This window comes from Ammodytes marinus (assembly GCF_949987685.1).
Source record: "Ammodytes marinus genome assembly, chromosome: 20".
Classification (NCBI taxonomy): domain Eukaryota; kingdom Metazoa; phylum Chordata; class Actinopteri; order Uranoscopiformes; family Ammodytidae; genus Ammodytes; species Ammodytes marinus.
This window is the reverse complement of record NC_137224.1, coordinates 15,422,712-15,444,578: the sequence shown is the minus strand read 5'-3', so window position 1 is coordinate 15,444,578 and position 21,867 is coordinate 15,422,712. Positions and strand designations below refer to the sequence as shown.

At 42.2% G+C, this 21,867-nt stretch overlaps 1 protein-coding gene across 1 annotated transcript in view; it reads right to left on the bottom strand.

Annotated features, from left to right (window-relative positions):
• Window positions 1-1,765: 1,765 nt before the first annotated feature.
• LOC307266647 (shisa family member 6) overlaps window positions 1,766-21,867 on the bottom strand; it is a gene marked incomplete at both ends in the record, with an annotated part of 72,070 nt that continues 51,968 nt past the window's right edge. The window contains 5 exons of the mRNA XM_080048715.1: window positions 1,766-2,713; window positions 4,950-5,056; window positions 9,070-9,222; window positions 13,717-13,737; window positions 15,034-15,096. Coding sequence (XP_079904841.1) covers window positions 1,766-2,713; window positions 4,950-5,056; window positions 9,070-9,222; window positions 13,717-13,737; window positions 15,034-15,096 — 1,292 coding nt within the window. The remainder of the gene's footprint in view (window positions 2,714-4,949; window positions 5,057-9,069; window positions 9,223-13,716; window positions 13,738-15,033; window positions 15,097-21,867) is intronic.

Below are 21,867 nucleotides of genomic sequence, written 5' to 3'. Positions count from 1 at the left end.
GCTAATTTTCAGGTTCAAAATTGTCATTTTGGTTTCTACTAGAAACTGTTTTGCTGAATCTCCTCTTTCAAACTCTGTCTGAAACACTTTGATTTAGAGCCCGTCTCTTGAGGGTGGGTAACTTTTCCCTGTATGACGTCATATGGGGATAGAAATCTGACTGAGGTTTTGAACAATAGTTTTCAGAAAGGTGGGGGTGGAGTAAAAGACAATGGGTTGTTTTTCTCATACTTTGGGAGTCACTAGTCACACCGAGGACCTATATTAATGTTGAAAAAAAACATGAAAAAGTGCATTTTGCATAATAAGTGACCTTTTAAAAAAGTTACTTTTCAACTAAACGAGACAAATATTCCCTGATTTTACCTTGTCCCAGAAATTGTAAACCAACCAGTGAGGTTGTTTGATCTTCCCATGCAAAACTCCCTACTTTTATTAACATTTCTATATGATCATATACCTTGAACTTGCAGTGGTCTATCATTGTTTCCCCCTGAAGCAAACACACAACGCAGACATCTCTCAAGGAACACTAATGAATGTTTATAAAAATATGGATGGTTTATTTGACCCTACTGTAACAAGCATTATAATCCACTTTCATGATGTTCAACTCCTGCCAATGGAACACAGTCTACATCCAAATATGAACAGTGGTATAATATCTGTTAACAACACATTCATTCACTTCTCGTCCTAAAAACAGTTTGCAAAGACACACACAGTATAGTATTACTTTATCCTGTCAAATACTTGGTTAAGTGGGGGTTCTATTCTTAACTCACGAAACAGTGATGGTTTATATTTGTTGTTTTTTTCAAATAATCTATTGAAAACAGAGAGTCTAATACAAAGTCCATCCAGTACAGACCTGTCCATAATACTGTTTCTAGAATAGCTTATTTACAATCGTCTACTGGAAGCAAAAAAAAAAGCCAAGAACAAAAGTAGCTAGCCATCACGATTCAAACTCATTAACAAAATAATAAATGGAACATTATATTTATTTTATTGATTGTGCTTTGTAACCCACAAAACCACTTTGTTTTTAGAAATGGAACATCTGCCCAGATGCACCGAATAGAAGTGCTAATAACATCCATTTTCTCTCACAGAGATTCTCTAGAGCTATGAGTAGGACAGGGCGTACAAATGGTTGTTTTTTTGTATTCATTTATTTATATATTTATAAAGTGATTACAGGCTGATCCTTGTTCGTCATGTGTGGTGGCATAGTGTTGCACAACAGAAGTCACGGCGGAATCGGTCTATGTGTTTATCCATGCAAAGCCCTTTAAGTTTTGCCAGAAAAGGTCACACGATAGATTTGTTGGACAAAAGGGTAAAGGCTTTAAACAGACACAATCAGTGTTTTTCTCACTAGATAGAACGCACACAGAATGAAGCCATAGCCTGTGGATGAGTAGGAGAGTCAAGACAGTGGAAATAAAAGGTAGAGGCAAGTTAGCTGGATTGTACCACACACCTCCCTCCCTTCCCCCTATCCCCATCCACAACCCTTTTTCGGCACCAGATCTGGGCTGGGCCTATAGTGTATGCAGTGTTATACAGTGTAGCTTGTTTTTCCGGTCTCTTACAGTTAGCATTAAAAGTGGGATGATATTGGTCCTGGAATGTCAGTCAAAGAGAGTGAAATTGTCACTTTCCCTACTCTAAAAGAAGGCCAGTGTACCAGCAAATACCCCCATCCCCCACACAACCGTGCTTCTTTCCCTGTGCAGTTCAAGGTTGCCCGTGGAAACCATCAAACAGTCACCTCAGTCTTGCTGCCTGTTCGGTAATGCTGTGGTTGTTGTTGTGGTTGTTGTTGTTGTTGTTGTTGTTGTTGTTGCTGGTGGTGCTGTGGGACATAGTGGAGCTGTTCCAAAGTATGAGTCCGTCTGGAGGCAAATGCCTGCCTCTTAGAAGATGTCTGGTTCATGGCTAAAGTGTTGGAGTGCCCGCCCCCTCCTGATCCTGAAGCCCCTCCCCCACCACCCCCTCCTCCGCCATTGTTAGAGGCACTGGGATGGGAGTGCATTTTTGTCATCTTGTAGCGATCCACGAGAGGCGTGGTGGGTATGAACACGTCGGTGTGTGAGATGGCACGCGACATTGACACGTCGCTGCCGCGGAAACCACCGCCCGACATGCTGCTGACCATGCCGTGACGCTTCAGTGACATCACCATTTTGTCCGGGGACACCAATGGGTCCTGGGAGAGGAGGCGGTCCGTTGAGTACAGGCGATCCTGTGAGTAGAGGCGGTCAGTGGAGTAGTGGCGGTCCTTGGAGTAGAGGTGTTCCTGGGACAGCAGCATCCGGTCCTTGGTGTACATCATGCGGTCCTTGGAGTACAGGCGGTCCTGGGAGGTGTGACGGTCGTGGGGGAGGAGGCGCTCCTGCGATCGGAGCCGCTCGGCAGACAGCAGCTGTTCGTCGGAGAGGATCCGCCCTCCGTACGGGGACATCATGCCGTTAGAGGACGTGCTGTAGTCTGGCTGCTGAGGGGCCCTCTGCGGGGACAGCACACGGTCCTGGGACATAGCCCTCTGGACCCGACGGGGACGCTGTCTTTGCTGGGACTGCTGCTGCTGCTGTGAAGACGACTGGGACTGGGGAGGGAGGGCCTGGGACAGGGAGGAGGACTGAGGGGGCGATCCTCTGGAGCTCTGGAGCTGCTGCTGCTGCTGCTGCTGCTGCTGTTCCCGGTGCTGTGGAGAAGATAAAAAAGATGAATGGGGTGAGTTTATTCACAAGCTGAGTTGGTAAAACTGCTGTACCACCCACTACTGGAGAGAGAAGTGAAAGACATAGTGAAAGCTCTTAACAAAGTCAAATGTGGAGACTCAGAGATAGCACGTTGGTTTTGCTTCGTAATGCATGGAAAGCAAAGAACATGACCGTGTTTGGACACCTGCTCACTGTCCCCCTTGTCTAGACAGCAAGTGTCTCGTATGTAGGGCTGCACAATATAATTTTTATTTATCGCGATGACGATATTGGCTTCCCACGATGACGTTTACATGAATGTGCAATATTTTTGAGCGTGTGCTCCACCGCGAAGCAAATCAATCACTCCCGAAACCACTCGCTGATCATGTGCCTGTCCATGCTCCAACCTGGCAACCCCAGGCTCCCCGAGAGCTGTCAATCAAAGTCCAGTGGCTCCGCCCCCAAAGTATGAATAACTTTCCGCCTGCAGAGATAGAAAGCACTCCACGAGCGAGCGGAGGATGCTTATTGCACGAGCGAGAGAATATCTGCGCGTGTGAAATCACATACAGGGAGTCTCTTGTGTGCGCCGGATTTATAACCCGATATTAACTCCGTACAGTCAGTGTCTCTGTTTCAACGGCGTAAACACGACCTGAAGCAAAGATGAAACCTTGCGTTGGAGTAAAGGCATGAGGCAGCAACGGTAAACTAACATGGACTGCTGCTGAGTGTTACCTGCCACTTCCTGTGTCTGCCCTTTCAAATTAAATTCCGACATGTTAGAGCCATATAGGTTCATTTTGACATGGCGCAGCTCCTAGTATAATTATTTTAGTTATACATTTCGGGCACAATTTTATTTAGTTCAAAATCAAGTTTTATACACATCCATCGTGCAGGTACAATGAACGGAGTAAAATATTTTATATTCTGCATCTAGGAGATGCAATGAGGTCAAGTGACTAAACACCTTATTTGTCTGAAAGGATGTGTTATGTTACAGAAATGTAGCACAAGGAAAAGTTAAAGCAGTGCTCTGTTGATTTGATTTTGTGTAAAGTTTTGGTACAATGTATTTATGTATATTTGTCTTTGTGGAAATGCATTGACTTCAGGTTAACAATTAGGATAAAAAATGTTACGCAAAGACTTGTACATTTAGCAGGAATATTGCATAGCCGATAACATGGATATGAAAGCTGTGTTATGTTTACGTGACAGTCCAATAACAATAATTTTGTCACTAGAATGAATGAATAATCGTGGTAAAATATCGTGATATCAATATTGATCAAAATAATCGTGATAATCATTTTGGCCATAATCGTGCAGCACTACTCGTATGCATTAACCACTTCACATTTCAAACCGTTGAGTGACAAAGCAACGGCCAAACTTTTTGTGGTTTGAGCAGTTTTCCTCTGATATGTGTGCATGTCATACAATCTCATAAATAGGATTGACTTTTGCGTTTATGTACATATTGGCCCAAAAATTGTCTAGAAGACGCAGCTAAGGCTCGCGCCTCACAGAGCCGATCCGGACAGCTTCAGAGATTTAAGGCGCAGATAATCGGACGTTGTACATCGTCGGGGAGTATGGAGGGGGCGGGGACATGAGTCTGTTTGGTGTGCTCGGTGACGTCGGCCATCGTTAATGTCTTTGGCATTCTTTTCACCGGATTCAACATGTATGATTGGCGTCGGCCAGTCTTTCAGTCTGAGCACTCTGATTGGTGGAGGGCTAGCGAATCAGTGAAGCCCGGAAGTGAGGATGGTAAACAAACCAGATAAATGGCGATTTCTCCTTTTTCGCTGGCAACATATGTTTTCTTCCACAAGAAGAAGCCCGAGAGCTGACAACAGTATCGTATCACTACAAAAATGACAGTGCTCTGTGTTTTGGTCTTGAGAGCTGTCCCGTAATTTCTGGTTTTCTTTATTTTTTTGGGCCACAATACAGATTAGCGCCTCCTGCTGTTATGAAGACATTACATCTCGCGCAGACGCAGAACATACGGCAAGGTGGTAGTCGGCTCTGTATGTTCTTTGCACTTTTTTGATCGCGTTGGGGAGACTGGAGCTGACTGACCCGCCCGACTCCATTTTCTGGGGACGGTCGGTTGTCGGCCCGGTGTGTCTTCGCCTTGAAATGAGAGTGTTTCTGTGGAGTAAGACGTGCAATAAAAACATGATCTAGACAACGGGTTTAACTAAGCCCTTGTGTACCCACCTGGTCTTGAGTGAGCTTGAGAACATGCAAGGGAAGAGTACTTCTTGCTGCCAGGTCGGGAAGGTGGCGCTTACGACTGTAGTATTCTTCCACGTCTTTATCTGCAGCTTGAGAGAGAGAGAGAGAGAGAGAGAGAGAGAGAACACAACACACCAACAGGTGAAGAGGAGATTCAGGGAGTGAATGCAAGAGAAAACCCGGCTCGGCGTTAGAATGCAAGGGGGGAGAGATGGGATAAAGTGGGATTCAGAGAATGTTGCACACAATGCAGAAGAACTGGCGGAACCAACTTTGCTTCACCTTTCCAAGCTCATGGAGGGGAATAGAAATATAGACATACAGAGGAATCACAGTCAGAGCGTATTACATGCCAGGCACATCACATCCACACATCCAGCCGTCATCTGGGATTCTACAGGCAGCTCTGTGGGGGCAAACTTTTCAAAGGTCACGTGAAAGTCTAGAAACAAACAAGGGCACATCATACTGATACGGAGGGCAACACACACGCAGGCACCCTCCTGTACACATGCTGTAAAAGCTCATTGTATTATACTGCATTTGTATTGTATGGTATTGTATAATCACTTCACACTGAGAATTGCAAGTGTTTAATGACCTCAAGTGGATGATTAATCTTCATTGTGTGTACAACTAAATACCACATGCGTTCACCAGCGGAAAGACAGGAATACATTTCCAGAGACAGTAGAGCAGGGGTGCCCATTACGTCGATCGCGTTGTGGGTAGATCGCGAAAGCATTCTTAATTTTTTTTTTTTTTTTTTTTTATGGCTCAATATAGGCTACTAATCTTTGAAGACACCGAACAACTTTATTTTTAAAAAAAATAAACAATTGACTGGCTCATTATAGGCCCCTAACCTTAGTAGGTAGTGGGGGGCATACAGAGATCTGGCACCAGTACAGTTTTGATATTTTCTAAATTACATTGTTCGTGGCTACGAAGAGCAGGGGCCTATATTGAGGTATACTGTATTTTTTTTTTATTTTTCTTCCGCGGGGCATGCCCCCGGATCCCCCTAAAAGGCCCTGAGTATTACCTTAACATGATTTGTTTATTGATCAACAGAAATATTACACGTTTTGTGTTGTAAGACGGACTCTCAGGGGGCCTACGAAACCTCTCAACCCCAGGGCCTTATACGTTTTGCATTTTTATAGTAGGTAGATCTTCTTGACTTGGTCATTGTAAAAGTAGCTCACTAACTTGTGGGCACCCCTGCAGTAGAGTGTAGCATCAACATGCCACAAAACACAAATGCATGCAAAGAGACTTGTCTTTGAGTACATAACCACACACACAGTGACACACATTTACAAATAACTGTCAGACAAAGAGACAGAATGTAGCAGAAATGGAAGAAATACGTCAATTGATACATAGATTCTAACTCTTTATTCCTTCCGAACTTTGAATGTCAAACCCTTGTACTTAAACAAAGGTGAACCCAAAGAACACAAAGAATGGGTTGTGCCGCCAATAGCTCCATGATTTGCGAAGAAGTAGCAACCTCAATCTGGCCTGTTTTAGCTCTGTATCCATAATATAAGTATTTGCCTTAATTATATGCCGGTGCATAACGGCATTTACAACGTTTGTGAGCTGAGCGCTATTTATTTGCCCTCCTTTTGGGTTTAAGTGAGTAAGGTGGCACCATTTCAGGCAGCACCGTGCACTTCTACGCAAATGTACGCAGATAATCGGCCAGTATTTGATGGTGATGAATGTTCTATAATCTGCTTTATATTCACACAGGTCGGGTGTTAAACACATCACAGGTTTATACAGTGAAATGATTTGAGAAATTGCGTCAAGATAATACATGGCTGACAACGGTGTGGAATAGCACCAATATAACTGCATTTGGCAATTAAAGCTGGTCCTTGTGGATATAGTGGTACTTCCAAGGAAGCCAAGCAATTTTGTGCAGAACTTTTAAATGTTCCCTCTTTTACATACATGCAAATGTTCATGCACCCCCAGGAGGCTGTCTGCTTGGCCGTGCAGTTTGAGTGCATTTCAAGCCTTTGCTTTGTGAATTGGACACTATCCTTTCCATCCATTTGCACAGGTTAAGGGTCCCATAAAAGCAGCGCAATCCTTTAGTGAATTTGGCCAATGGTCATTTAAAGGGTGGAAATAGATTATATATAATATAATTTTCATTAGGTTGGATAACAGACCTCCCACATTATGAGCAGACCTCTCCACCTCATTGCCAATGTTGCAGATGACTCCAGTCAGAGAGTCTATTTCAATCATGGCTGCAGCAGTGCTCACACCACCTGTCAAGATCACACTCAGCCAAAACCCCCGTCAGCAGCCAAGCCACTGCTGCTCGCTACAAATCCATCTATTATGAGGGATAATAAAAGCAAGATGGTCCATTCTAACACAGAACAGTCTTCAGGATCTGTGCAGGGCATCGCAAACAGGGCAACTCAATCAACCGTATTAGCATAGAGTGGATGAATGGTGCGTGATGTATACTTCCCTAAACTGCAGTGGGCTAAATGCTTTTTTCCTTTAGTTTGATACCAATTTGCATTAACGAGCAGTAGCAGTCTTGTCTTTTCTTATGCGTACAATGGAGAGGCTGCTATCTTCCCTCCAGCACAATCCGACATGATCTATCAGTGTGCCGGACACAAGTTGAGCAACAAAAAGAAACTACAGAGCCTTTTGGCTATTTGTTGCTACAAATAATTTGCTTTGGAAGCAGAAAGTTTGGAACGACTGAAGGACACTGCCTAAGCATTTCAACATTGTGTCTCTTTTGTGGGCTGCTATGTTTGACAATTTAAATCCTTGGCTTTTATTTTGCACGCCTATCAGAAAACATTACGCTCACAAGCATTCTTCAAGAAAGAGGATGATACTTTTTTCTCTCCCATCACAACCAAGGGAGCATTAGGTAGCGTTGCGTCCCTGAAAACACGTTTTTTTGCTGTTTGGTTTGAAATGTTGCCTGACAGCTAAGAGCCGGTGTGTGGAGTGAGCCATGACGGCAAGAGTTGTAGATCGTCATACTTCACTTTGGCTGCAAGCCAGCAAGTGAAGGGCGGCGGTCATGATGAAATTACACAAGCCTTAAGGAATATTTGCGTTACACTTGAGGAGTATCGTGAGATGAGACCTCATTACGCTGCAGAAATCCAGCGTAGCACCACTAAATCAATACGGAGCCGGGCCAGGCACGGGGAGAGCTTATACGCTCCATGAGAAATAGCAGCTGCAGCCTTTAAATGGAGACGAGGGAAAGCATGGAATGTCAATGACTCGAAGTTTCGTGAGATGACTAAGCTGATTTCTTGACGGATCAGAGTTAAGGCGAGACATTGAATAGGGCAAACATTTTAACTTATCTATAGATCATGATGAAACTTTGCCACATGGTTACGTACATTTAGAACTATTATTTTTTGTATTCCAACTTTTAAAAAAAATGTGGCAACATCTAACTCAGGTGTAAATGACCATCTTTTTGAAAACCAAAAATGTAGATGTTGGATAAAGCCACAGTTAATATCTTAATTTCATTTGTACAACATATTAGTGTCCTATATCTTTCTCAACAAATTTTCGATAGAGGCTTTTTTTCTTGTTATCCTTCTGATAACCTCCAGAAACGTACTAAGAATGATTATGGAAACTGTAGTTGATGTAAGTACTTTAGAAGTTGAGATTTTTTGTTCAGATAAAATAAACACCTTAATGTACATTTTGGACCTTTTAATTTATACTCGTATGAAAGAAGTTTCATACGAGTATAAAGTCAAAATTGACTGGCAACACTTCAGTTGTTAAAAAAAACAATATTTTTGCCTGCAGTGTCTCACTTGCCTTAAGAAACTGATATTTTCTGATTCAGATTTAAGGCCCTGACCACAATGGGGAGTGACAACAATCTCCTAGTCTCCTTAACACAGCAAGCAAATGATTTCTCACAGCTGAAACACTCAGTAAGTCCCAGTCAGGAAAGCACACATAATGCAGCGTTGTTGTTATTTTTTGTTGTCATGCGGGGCTTGAGGTCAGGGAGGGAGGGGGGCTATACTCTTGCATTAGTGCAGTCAGTGGAACCCCTTGGACCTACTGAGTTTCTTCAGGGAGGAGAATCGGCTGAGGTCGGCTTTGACGGCCGCCTCATAGGAGGGTGGCAGGTGAGACATGCTCTGGAAGGAGCGCGAGAAAGACAGGTCGTAGGGCTCCGTCTGTGAGGTCAGGATGCCGCTTATCCGATTGTTTTCTGGAGAACACATACATACATATAAAGACACAGAAAAAGGGAAGAGAAAAAGAAATGGACAGGCTGGCTTCACCTAACACCCCTCCCAATGAATGAATGAAAGAAAGAAAAAGCCAGGATCATAGCATCATGAAAGATTGCCTGCTGAAGTAGAGAAGAGAGGAGTGAGCTGGAGGGCAGGCTGGAGTTTCAGTTGCACAAATATTTCCTGGAGGCAGAGATGTTCTGAATAAATCCCAGAATGAAACTAATACGTGTAACACAAGAAGACATATGGAAGTGGAGTATTAGGGCCATAGGGGAGAAGGAAAGAAATGAGAGGAGGGTGTTTTTTTTTCGCGATATGCTTAGAGAATAAAGACAACATTTTAAGAATAGACAAAATACAATGTCAAAAATAAACTTGACAGTTCCAGACTGCGTTAAAGTTGGAAAGATGTTGAAAGATTTGAACTTCCGGTATCAATAACTCATAAATAAAACGTTGTAAATACACAAACGATGCATGGACTCTCAAACAGTTTCATAAGCCCAACACCGAAGTGAAAAATATCCAGTACCACTTCGATACAGTGCAGTGCTGTTAGTGACGCTGGACGTCTGGTTTCAGTAGAAATAAGGTTGAAGTCCATTCACTGCCTTGTGAAGATAGCAAAGATGCATTAATTTTGTTTTAATAACGTTTTACTTATGAGTTATTTAAATTTGTTAACATCTTTCCAACTTTACCTCAGTCTTTACCTGTCGAGTTCAACTTAGAAATTGTATGTCGTCTTTATTTTCAGAGTGCAGAATTAATAGAAAAGAAAAAAAACACTTCCTCCTCTCAAACTGTTTTTAATCGTGCAGATCAATTTGTGTACAAATATTCCAAAATGGAGATATTATAATCTCTTCAGACGCCATTCAGGAGCAGTGATGGTAGAGTATAAATAATTAATTATTGTTGCCATGGCTGTAGTTGCTGTTGAGGACACAGGACACATGACTCGTATTGTAACTGACATTTCTGGGATTTGACATCCATGTCAGAGATTGTGGTGCTTAATTTTTTAAATAGAGATCTTTGGACCAACACAGCAACTACAAAATAGTCAAGTTTCAGTTTGGTCTTATGGAAAGTGGTCATGTTAAAACACACTATTGTTGGTCGTTGTTAACTTTCTTTTGGCTATATGTACTAGGGGTGTGCACGTGTACACGTGTACACGTGTAACCGTTTAGTAAATCATAACCGTTTAGGAAAAAACAATAAACGAAAACCGTTTAAAAAAAATCTTCAAATTTAAAATTTTCTTTTTTTCAAAGTTTTTAAATATGTTCTGGAGACACACATTTATTGATTTTACATCACTAGTAGGCCTAAACTAATTGGGGATGATAAAAGCTAGTCTGCCGAATCGGTCTGTCCCTCGGCGAGTGTGTGAGTGTGTGTATCGGCGCACACACACACACACACACACACGGGGAGTCGCCGTGCCGGTGCTCGACTCACAGCCACGGAAGAGTGAAAGAGTGAAAGATAACCTATAGATTAAAGTTACTCGGTTGACGTGAACTAAGCTCGTAAGTAGCCCGAACTTTATAACACCTGTTCAACCTGCATGAACGTGGACATGTAGAAAGCGATACAGGACGGCGGGCGCGCGAAGACAATGACGTCACGGTTAACCGTGTACACGAAAAAAATTCAGACAAGTTAGACATTTTTGTAAACGTTCACACACCCCTAATATGTACAGTCCAAGGTTAGCATAAAGGTCAGTCGGACTCTTTCTTTTTCCTTTTTAGGTATAGCATCTTATCAAACACGTATTCAAGAAAATGTTCCTGAGCTTTACCCCAACCCATGAGTCAACTGTCAACCTTGGAGAAATATTTGCATTTTTCTAAAACTCCAACCTGCTGGTTGCCGTGATGGGGGAAGTATAGGGAATCACGCCGGGCACTGAGCGTTTGGTATAGGACGGAGACCATGTCCGTCCACATGTATACAGATATTTTAAATCATTATGATAATATCCCCTCTCCATTTTCAGAAAAATTCCCTAACAGTGTTTTGAATATCTCTCTATACATACGACAACACAAAAAACATTTGAAAACACTGACGTAATCATGCCAGGCCAATCGATGCCGATATGTGTCAAACACCATAGAAGAACATTGGGAACATGCACATTGAGCTGCTTCTTGAGCGAGTGTGGAGCATGCTCCGTAGATGTGAAACAACAATTGTTTCTCAAAAACCTCTGGTTTCCCTATCCCCACCAATACAGAAATAAAGAGTTTTCCTTAATCTCCACTTTGGCAGGAGTTTTCAAAACACTATCGTTGTGACATTTGCATGTGGACAAAAGGCCAAACATGGAGAACAAGATACGGTTGCAGATATAACCTTGTGCATGTGGACAAGTGACGTGACTAGAAATAGTGTCCCAAAAGAAGAACAAACAACTTTGGAGGCAACGCACCAAACGACAGGCGTGTGCCGGTGAGTGACCCTGCATCGTGACAGTCCTGTGATGTGGTCTGGGACAGGGGGTGGGGGGGGGGCTGTCGTGATATGATGCCAGGAAGACGCATGGGATAAAGGTGTGTGGGTGGGGGCTCTTTCTTTTATTCTTTATCTCTCTCTCTCACACACGCCAACATCCGCAGTCTGTTCCCATTCACCGCCGTCTTCCTCCTCGCTCTGTCAATCTTATCTGTCCTACCCTGCTGCCTGCCACCCACTCTCCACAGCTCCCTAATTCTTTCTTGTCCGTTCAGTATTCCCCTCTCTCTCACTCTCCCTCTCTTTCATTTCGTTGCTCTATCTATCCTTTCCCCAGTGGTGCTGTGAGTCAGTCACGCAGTGCAGAGCAGAGCAGTGGGGCTTGGGTGCGGCCTCAGACCAGCCTCCAATGGACAGATAAAAAACAGGAGCTCTAGTAACTGCTGCAGGATGGAGAGAAGCAAAAGCAGGGCTGTTTTATAGGTCATTTTGACCTGGGGTGGCCAAGATAGGACACAGGGGAGCTACTGTGGGGGTGGCCATGTCATAGCGAACCTTAATTAATGCCAGGTAAGGTGCCACTAATTTAGCTAAGAACAGGCTACATATTTTCCCTTTGTCTTCACGGGTTAGAGAAGGGTAGCAAAATCAATGTGCTCCACGTGAGTTATACTGTATAACGTTGAGAAAAAAATTATATACAGCGTGTTGCGCATCCACCATATTCAACTTTTTTTTTTTATTCTCAAATGACTGCTGACCAGAGATACTGTTTTAAAGCTCCCATATTATACACTTTTCGGTTCTATTATACACCATATTATATGGTCTTAGTGGTCCCTAATACGTTTTTCTTTAATTGTTTGCTGAAAAAAACTTTCAGATAATTTATTGTACTATGCTGATGTTCAGCTAATCTCACAATGGCCTATTTTTTTAAAAAGAGTTGCAGGTCCCCTCGTAAATATACAATCTTTGCGCTGCCCCCGCCCCCTGTCCGGAAGCGAAGCCAGATACGCCTCGCCCTCTGTCTGTCAGGGCCGTGGACCAATAAGAAATAGGGGTGTGGGCTGCACAGTGGAAGCTTCTGGCTTTACGGTTTGTGAGGTCAGAAAAGGGGATAATTCTGACTGGAGTGTTTTTGGGGGGAGGGGTGGGGGTTTCAGAAAAGGGGAGAGTGAGAAAAGGAGATATTGTTATTTTTTTTTATATTTTGGCAGTCTCTAGGCACACCGTGGACGCATGGATATGTTGGAACACATTTAAAAAGTGCATTTAGCATAATATGGGACCTTTAAGGTCACAATTGTACAACTGACCCTCAGTCAGAAAATCAACTATCCTTGCCCCCCCCCTCCCACCCCACCCTAAATCGCCATAACAGGAAAAGAGTAGAGATGGATATAAGAAAATCTGAAAGGAGGAATAGAAAGAGATTTAAATACAAGAAGAGACATAGGGAAACTTTAGATAGTAGGACGGACGGAGGGGGTGGCGGCAGGGCCTGGGGGTCCTGGGAAGAAGGTGACCAAACTTTGAGTGAACTGACCGCCACGCTGCATCATTAATCGGGTGCATGCTGTTAGCTGTCTCAAGAGCAAACACGTTTCACCACGTCACCACAATGTACAGAACCACCATGCAGACCTGACTCAAATAGTCTTTGCAAATCTTAGCATGTTTCTTTATAAAATAAGTGTGGTGATGTTTTTTATTTTTCTCATTGCCAACAAATCAAAAGAATGAATGTGTTCATTTTAACTCATGCTAATTTAAAATGTTCTTGTTGTGAAGTTTCAAGCAAACGGCAAGAATTCCCAGCAAAACGCTACTTAAATCAGGTCTGAGAACACAGCAATTGAAGTGGAAGAGAGGACGACACAAACGTTGGTTGGGGTTGGCTTGTTAAGTGGTGTGTGTGAGTACACAAATGTGTGCTGGAATGCAATGAATGGGTTTTTCACAGTTAAATTAAACATTATGTGTGTCTGACTTACCACGCCTCAATGATCGGTGAGCTACCAAATCCAAGTGAAAAACAAAATATTTCAGAAACATGTTGATAGTGAACCAAACAGAACCCACAAAGACCTACATCTCCACATTCAGCATAAGTAGTACGGAAACCCCCCTATACTCAAAAAATCGAATTAAATCTGCAGCTTCCGGAGGCTTGTAATGCACACTTTGTGTGGATGGTTGCACATTTTCTACTGGTGATTTGCAGCCTTGTCTTGGTTGTCTCAGTCACAGGCCGCTTCGGGTAGGGGTGGGGATGTTAGCGTTATCTTAAAAAAAAATACACTGCAAGCTAAAACTTGAAGGCCTGTGATCAAAGCCTCTGTGTTACATGTGTTGTCGAAATGGATTTTTCATGTTTCCCATAGATCTCCAAGGCATTTCTCCATAGTTGCAGTTTGCTGATGTGTGTGTGTGTGTGTGTGTGTGTATTTGTGTGTTCCTTCTGGTTTCTGTGTGTTTAATGGACCACATGGTCGGATTCCTAAATGTCCACATGTTTACACATATGTTATGTATAAAGAACGGGTCATTCTGGTTGCGGGATATGGCATAACCCCTGAGTGTGAGACATGGTTTCATGTTTTCGGTTGAAACAAACAGAAAACAAATGAAATGGCAAGATCAGAGTGATTTAATACATAGGCAAAAAAAAACAGACAAAAAAAGGCAGTGATATGTCAGCTCATGGCCCCTTTCCTCTATCCAGTCTCCACCTTGCATCTTAATGCAAACGCCACCCATCACATTTAACGTGTGTGTGTGTGTGAGAGAAAGAGAGAGTGTGTGAAGCTAGGCCGGCCTAGGCTTGCTCACAGCAAGCATTCCAACAAGCTTTTGCATGACATGGGTAATGAAAACCAATTCACAGCTATGCTCCATTCGGGCGGTGTGAGTGAGGGCTGCGGCGATAACTTTAGTTCTGGGGATAGCAGCAGCAGGCAGGCTGGCCTCACACGCTCTGTCAACCAGAGGACGCCACGACCTCGGCAGAACAGTCAGTTGATCCTCAGCCAATTGTATTCCCATTAAAAACAAGAGATGGACAGAGACCCGCAGAACCGTATCGCGCTCACTGAAAAATGTCCATGACTATGGGATGTGACACGTCTATGATTCAATCTTCAACCATAAAGAAAAAAAGCCTCATCTTCCTCAGAAACAGAATGGTTTTGAGGCTCGCGTCAAGATGGGTTTTTCACACATCCATGTCAAGCATACTATGTACAAGTTAATGCCCAGGTCTCAAGTAAAATAACCTGGATATTCCACCTCTCCCACTAATTTTCTCTTACCATTCTTAGGTGTGCGTGTAGGGCTACCTAGAGCCACATGGTTATAGTTGTGCTGATGAGTACCTGCAATGACAAAAGCAATGACAGATCTGTTCAATGTCCATGAGAACTGTACACCAGCTCAAAAACAGACTGTGAGCATTGTAGGAGAGACAATTAAAGAGATAATTCACTAAAATGCTGTTAAAGTTATTTTGGTGACAAAGTCAGGGATACAGTAGAAATGTTACGGATGAGGGAAAAAAACAAGCAGGAAAAAAAAACAGTGCTGTATACAATATTCATCACATCTTGTCCTGGAACACGCACGCCCTCATATTCTTTGGAAAATTGCATTATTGAAGAGCAAAGACACACAGATTATATTAATCATGCAGGCATTATGAGAAAAGATGCCTCAAACGTGGTAGTTCTGCAGATGCTGGCACAATTGAACTTTTCAAAATAAACGCAACACGAGCAAACAGACAAATTACAGGCAAATGGTACACCTATTTTGCCACCTAGACAACACATACAGTACATTGCATTCAGAAAAAAAACTCTCATATTATTCAAATTCAAAGTATCGTCCGCAAAGTTAACAACACATGGGGGCCACACAGTGCAAATGAAGCTGCAACGTGGGTAGCAGAAGTATTAGTATTATTATTTTTATTTTTTGCAACACCTGCTCTCGTGCACAACACAAACAGCTAAAATGTCCACCAAACTTGCACAGGCACCTCAACTTGAACCCATGCCTTGCTTCGTCACTCAAAAGAAAGTTGCTTTTTGATATACCTAAAGGTTTGAGGTCTCCCACATAATGTCATGAAGCTATAGGTTTGAGTAATTTAAATTAGTTTTTGAGTGATAATGTTTTGTCTGAGTTTGGTTGACATAACTAAGTACCAATGACCCTCAGCCTCCATTGCTATATTGAAGAAGACATAAGTTAGTCAGTGGCATCAATCAAAGCTGTTGATTGATTGATCCACAATCCTTAAGCCAATTCATTATGGTGCACATTATGCTATTACTCTGCCTAATAGCGTAATCTCTATAGCTTTTAAGGTATAACCAGGTATTTTCTAGTGCTATAAACCTAGCGTAAGCACTCCTTCTCATGTAATCAGAACGCTAATCACTCTGAAGATCACTTTGACCATTGCAATAGTAGGATACAAAATAATTTTAAACTTAAAATCCACTGCACTTGATATGTTTTTGTGGAGCTTTCAACCCCATGGTAATAATAAGCTAATGTAGACTAAAATAACCATTGCTCATTTTCAACATTATCGAGGGAGCTCAACCTTAGCTTTTTGGACGTGTTCATCAAGTTGACAATGTCCCAGGAACACTGAATTGTCCTATTCATCGTGTTATGTACAAAAGCGAGTCTCTATTTGAATGTGGTTTCCTTATCTGAAGTGCTTTTCATGATGTTGTGTGTGTGAATGTTTGAATTTGTATTGGCTGTATGAATGTGTTTCTACATGTGCTTGTATTTTGCCATTGTGCAATGTGTTTTCATAAGTTGCAGTCTTTTGAGCTTTCTATCTCAGCCCCGGGGAAAGTTCTTCAAAAACACTCAAACACACACACACACACACACTGACGTCCTCCTTCTCTGGTCAGTGCCCTTGTTCCTCTGGCTGCCTATGTGCACTTGTTTGGACTAATTAGTAGTAACAGTGTTTGTTGCTGTCATCTGGGGGGGGCAGAGCCATTTACATTTTCAACTCAGGGAATAAACAACAGTTTCTCCCAATCATCCTCCATCCATCATACTGTGCACGAGTGTTTGCAATCTGACAGCGGCTGTGATGCAGTGGTGTGGTGTGCGCGGCTGGGCGCCACAGTGTGGAGGTGCTTTAGTTGAAAGATGGGACCTTTACTGAGCCCATTGTACTGAGAAAGTTGATGAATGACAGCTATTCCCAGCAGTGTGTAGCCCTGTACATGTGTGTGTGTGTGTGTACGTGGGAGCGTTGGTATGTTTGTATGTGAGAAGGAGGCAGCGATAGATGGAGGCCCTGTGGTAGAGTGATGCAGTCGCGACACGTTCATTTGCTGTCTGCTGCTGTGCCTGTTTAAAAATGCATTAGAGCCGACCGCTGAAACGTCCATTTACATCTGTCAAAAGAAGTGAAGTAGGGGAGGGAGGCCAGGCCGGCGCTCTCACATCATGGGTTTCAATATTTGCTCGAGCTATGGAGATAGATGGGAAGTGTCTAATGTGTGTTCCTTCACTGGCTGTCTCTTTTACATATGAATGCTAAGCGGGATTCTAACACAAAGGATGATTCAAATGCTGGCAATCGACAGTCAGCCGAGAACGTGTCTCTCAAATATACAGGTCCTTCTCATATAATTAGCATATTGTGATAAAGTTGATTATTTTCCATAATGTAATGATAATAATTGAACTTTCATATATTTTAGATTCATTGCACACCAACTGAAATATTTCAGGTCTTTTGTTGTTTTAATACTGATGATCTTGGCATACAGCTCATGAAAACCCCAAATTCCTATCTCAAAAAATTAGCATATCATGAAAAGGTACTCTAAACGAGCTCTTAACCTAATCATCTGAATCAACTAATTAACTCGAAACACCTGCTAAAGATTCCTGAGGCTTTTAAAAACTCCCAGCCTGGTTCATTACTCAAAACCGCAATCATGGGTAAGACTGCCGACCTGACTGCTGTCCAGAAGGCCATCATTGACACCCTCAAGCAAGAGGGTAAGACAGAAAGAAATTTCTGAGCGAATAGGCTGTTCCCAGAGTGCTGTATCAAGGCACCTCAGTTGGAAGTCTGTGGGAAGGAAAAAGTGTGGCAGAAAACGCTGCACAACCAGAAGAGGTGACCGGACCCTGAGGAGGATTGTGGAGAAGGGCCGATTCCAGACCTTGGGGGACCTGCGGAAGCAGTGGACTGAGTCTGGAGTAGAAACATCCAGAGCCACCGTGCACAGGCGTGTGCAGGAAATGGGCTACAGTTGCCGCATTCCCCAGGTCAAGCCACGTTTGAACCAGAAACAGCGGCAGAAGCGCCTGACCTGGGCTACAGAGAAGCAGCACTGGACTGTTGCTCAGTGGTCCAAAGTACTTTTTTCGGATGAAAGCAAATTTTGCATGTCATTCGGAAATCAAGGTGCCAGAGTCTGGAGGAAGACTGGGGAGAAGGACATGCCAAAATGCCTGAAGTCCAGTGTCAAGTACCCACAGTCAGTGATGGTTTGGGGTGCCATGTCAGCTGCTGGTGTTGGTCCACTGTGTTTTATCAAAGGCAGGGTCAATGCAGCTAGCTATCAGGAGATTTTGGAGCACTTCATGCTTCCATCTGCTGAAAAGCTTTATGGAGATGAAGATTTAATTTTTCAACAAGACCTGGCACCTGCTCACAGTGCCAAAACCACTGGTAAATGGTTTACTGACCATGGTATTACTGTGCTCAATTGGCATGCCAACTCTCCTGACCTGAACCCCATAGAGAATCTGTGGGATATTGTGAAGAGGAAGTTGAGAGACACCAGACCCAACACTGTGGATGAGCTTAAGGCCGCTATCGAAGCATCCTGGGCCTCCATAACACCTCAGCAGTGCCACAGGCTGATTGCCTCCATGCCACGCCGCATTGAAGCAGTCATTTCTGCGAAAGGATTCCCGACCAAGTATTGAGTGCATATCTGAACATAATTATTTGAAGGTTGACTTTTTTGTATTAAAAACACTTTTCTTTTATTGGTCGGATGAAATATGCTAATTTTTTGAGATAGGGATTTTTGGTTTTTCTTTACTTTTTTGCCAAAATCATCAATATTAAAACAATAAAAGGCTTGAACTACTTCAGTTGTGTGTAATGAATCTAAAATATATGAAAGTCTAATGTTTATCAGTACATTACAGAAAATATTGAACTTTATCACAATATGCTAATTATATGAGAAGGACCTGTATAACATTCACAGCATTGTATTTGTAATATAAATACACGTTGGTTTCTTTTTGATCTGTTGTATAACCAGAGTCATTTAACCTTCTGCCAAGAAGTAAAAGTGTGTACGTATATATTTTGTGTTTCTAACAGAAAGTTTTGAGGAAATTGCTAAAAATTGAGTTGCACAACCCTGTTGGCAGTGTATGTATGGTGTAGCGCCAGTTTTTAAATTTTGAAAAATAACTACATACCAACTTTTACTTCTTAAACATGCATGAATAGTTGAAAATTAATAGTTCAGTTCACTCAAATCATGAGTATGTTAAATGTAGTTTGTCGAAGTAATTTAACATGTAATATCAGCTATTTACCAAACTAATTCACCTCATTACAATGCCACAACAACATACAATAACCTTGGTAAATGTTTTAGTTTCAGCAAGTTATTTTCCCAAACACTTTTCCTCCAAATACCTCTAAAGACGAACATGTACTAATAGTTGGAGGAAATGTAATTGTTAGCTAACGGTTTACTCTAAATATAACAGTTTTTACTAATTCCTTCCTTTACTGCTGAGAAATCATAATATGTTTTCTCTAACAAAACAACGTCTTGCATATCCATCTTTATCAATCCTATGTCCCACACATTGTTTCCGGCACGTTAAGGCTACCAAAATACTTAGGTTACCAAACATTTCAGCTGATAACAAAAAGTAGATTGTTTTGTTCAAATATGTGAAGGTTAATCAAATAAGACCATAAAAGTGTTAATCAAGCTTCAATTTTCAGGAGTGACTATAATATGAAAAAAAATGCGAAACACCTTTTCACATTTTTCAGATACTTTCGATAAGTATATCTTCCTGTGAGGCTGGTAGACACTCATTTTTGTTCAGCATCATGTTACTCTACAAAACAAATGATACAATTCAGTTGTATATGGATGCAGATTTCCCACATAATCATGCTATGAATAATAAATCAAAGTGGAAGCTAAGATTTGATTCATGAAAGGTAACAATCCTGGACATGTCATCAGTCCATCACCAGTTATGAGTAGATATATAGTATGTGACAAGCAGCCTAAGTCAGAAATCAAGTCAAAATCAGCCCAGCTCCCTGTCTTTTACTCAAAGCTACAGTGCGTAACTTCTGTCGCCCCATGAGGAATTCTGAGTAATTACAACAAGACTGTTGGCGCATCTACATGAGGAAAGCCTTCGGTGATCGCATATTTTATTTCTTCTGCTGTACGTCCAGGTTTTTTCTTGGAAGGAGAATCAACAACTGAAACATTTATTCGGCGCTTCTTGGGATTTTTCTGAGCTCCAGCGCCAGTGTCAGGGGGGGGGGCGACACCCGTTTGTAAACGCTGCTATACTGAGACATACAGACACAGTGATGTTGAGCTCAATAAACTTTGTATCAACTTGTTTCGATGATGGCTCGAATGTAACCTTGCATAAAAAGGTCATGTACTATAGCTTTAAAAGTAGAGAACCCAGACTTGGACAAATCTATGCAATGTTCTTGATCGCCGAGAAGTTTCGTCTCAATCTGGTGATTTCCATTCAAAGTCTGAGGGGTCCGGAGAGACGGATCAGGCTGAGCGGCCTGCTAAGAAGACAGAAGAAGACTGTATCTCGTTAAGAACCTGCACAGCCATGTTCAGCCATCCCTCCATAATCTGGGGACCAATTAACTATTTTCAAAAAAAGAGTCCAAGCAGCACAACCTAACGGCCGACCTCTTAGAGCAGGGCGTTTGCCATTGGCTCAGAACAACCTACCCACACTCCCCCCTTCTGTGAGCTTACGACGCAATATCACCTCAATCGCATGATGACAGAAACCATCCCTTTTAAAAATTTAAAATAAATGGCCGCTAGTAAGTTTAGCTCAAATACTGGTAGTAAATGGGAACCTTAGCCTGCCTCTGCTTCCAGTCAGAAGAAAAACTTTACAACATTACAAAACACTTGTGTGCTTGATGGGATTGGTTACTTTACCACATTATGCTGAGCTTTATATGTTTACACTTGACGTCATTTTAGAATCAAATACATACTGGAAGGAAACCGGGGACTGCCCATGAAGGCTCTCTAATCCGACAACGTAGTGAAGATAATTTTGATATTCACCGGATTTAATCAGCTAGGTTTGCTCGTCTCCAACTTAAAACTAACTTCACTGCGGTTTAAAAAAAAAGACAAAAATGAAAAACAATTAAATGTTTTGAAAATTAAAGGTCTTCGTTCCTTTAAAGGTACTCTGAGTAACTTTTAGTTTGTGTTCATTCTTGCACCCTCTTTGGAAAAAAGTGGTAGTGTTTTTCCCACACCTGCTGTTGTTCCTGGGTGAGCGTACCCATGACGAAGGCATCAAGAAAAACTATATAAAAATTGCTTTTTTTGCACTGATGGTCTCATTTACTGTTACATGTAATTTATGATCATCAGGGGAAAAATTAGACTGTTTCAGAAATATTAACAATTTCCGGCTAGCACCTTTTTAAATTGACACAGGAAACAAGATGCAAAACCAGTTCTGCTATCTAATCATACCGTGGGTTGATTATTTATGACTGACGTGCTCTCCAGATTGTTGGGCTAAACAGGGCCCATATTTAAATTGCTAAATAGATGTGTTTTTCCGTCAGTATGTTGATGACGCAGCTGTGTGTTTGTCAGATGGTGTCAGTTAGAATCAACCATATATCAATGATCAGTGTGGGCTGCCGGGCTGATCTTAGAGACACTCTATTTTGGACACAGCGGACTTCAAGTCAAGCGATAAAGATTACTCACGTTAGATTCCCCTACGTACTAACCAATCTCCTGAGAACACCTCCTTGGTGAGTTTGCATAATAGCATCCAGATGGCGCACAAGTGACTCAGTC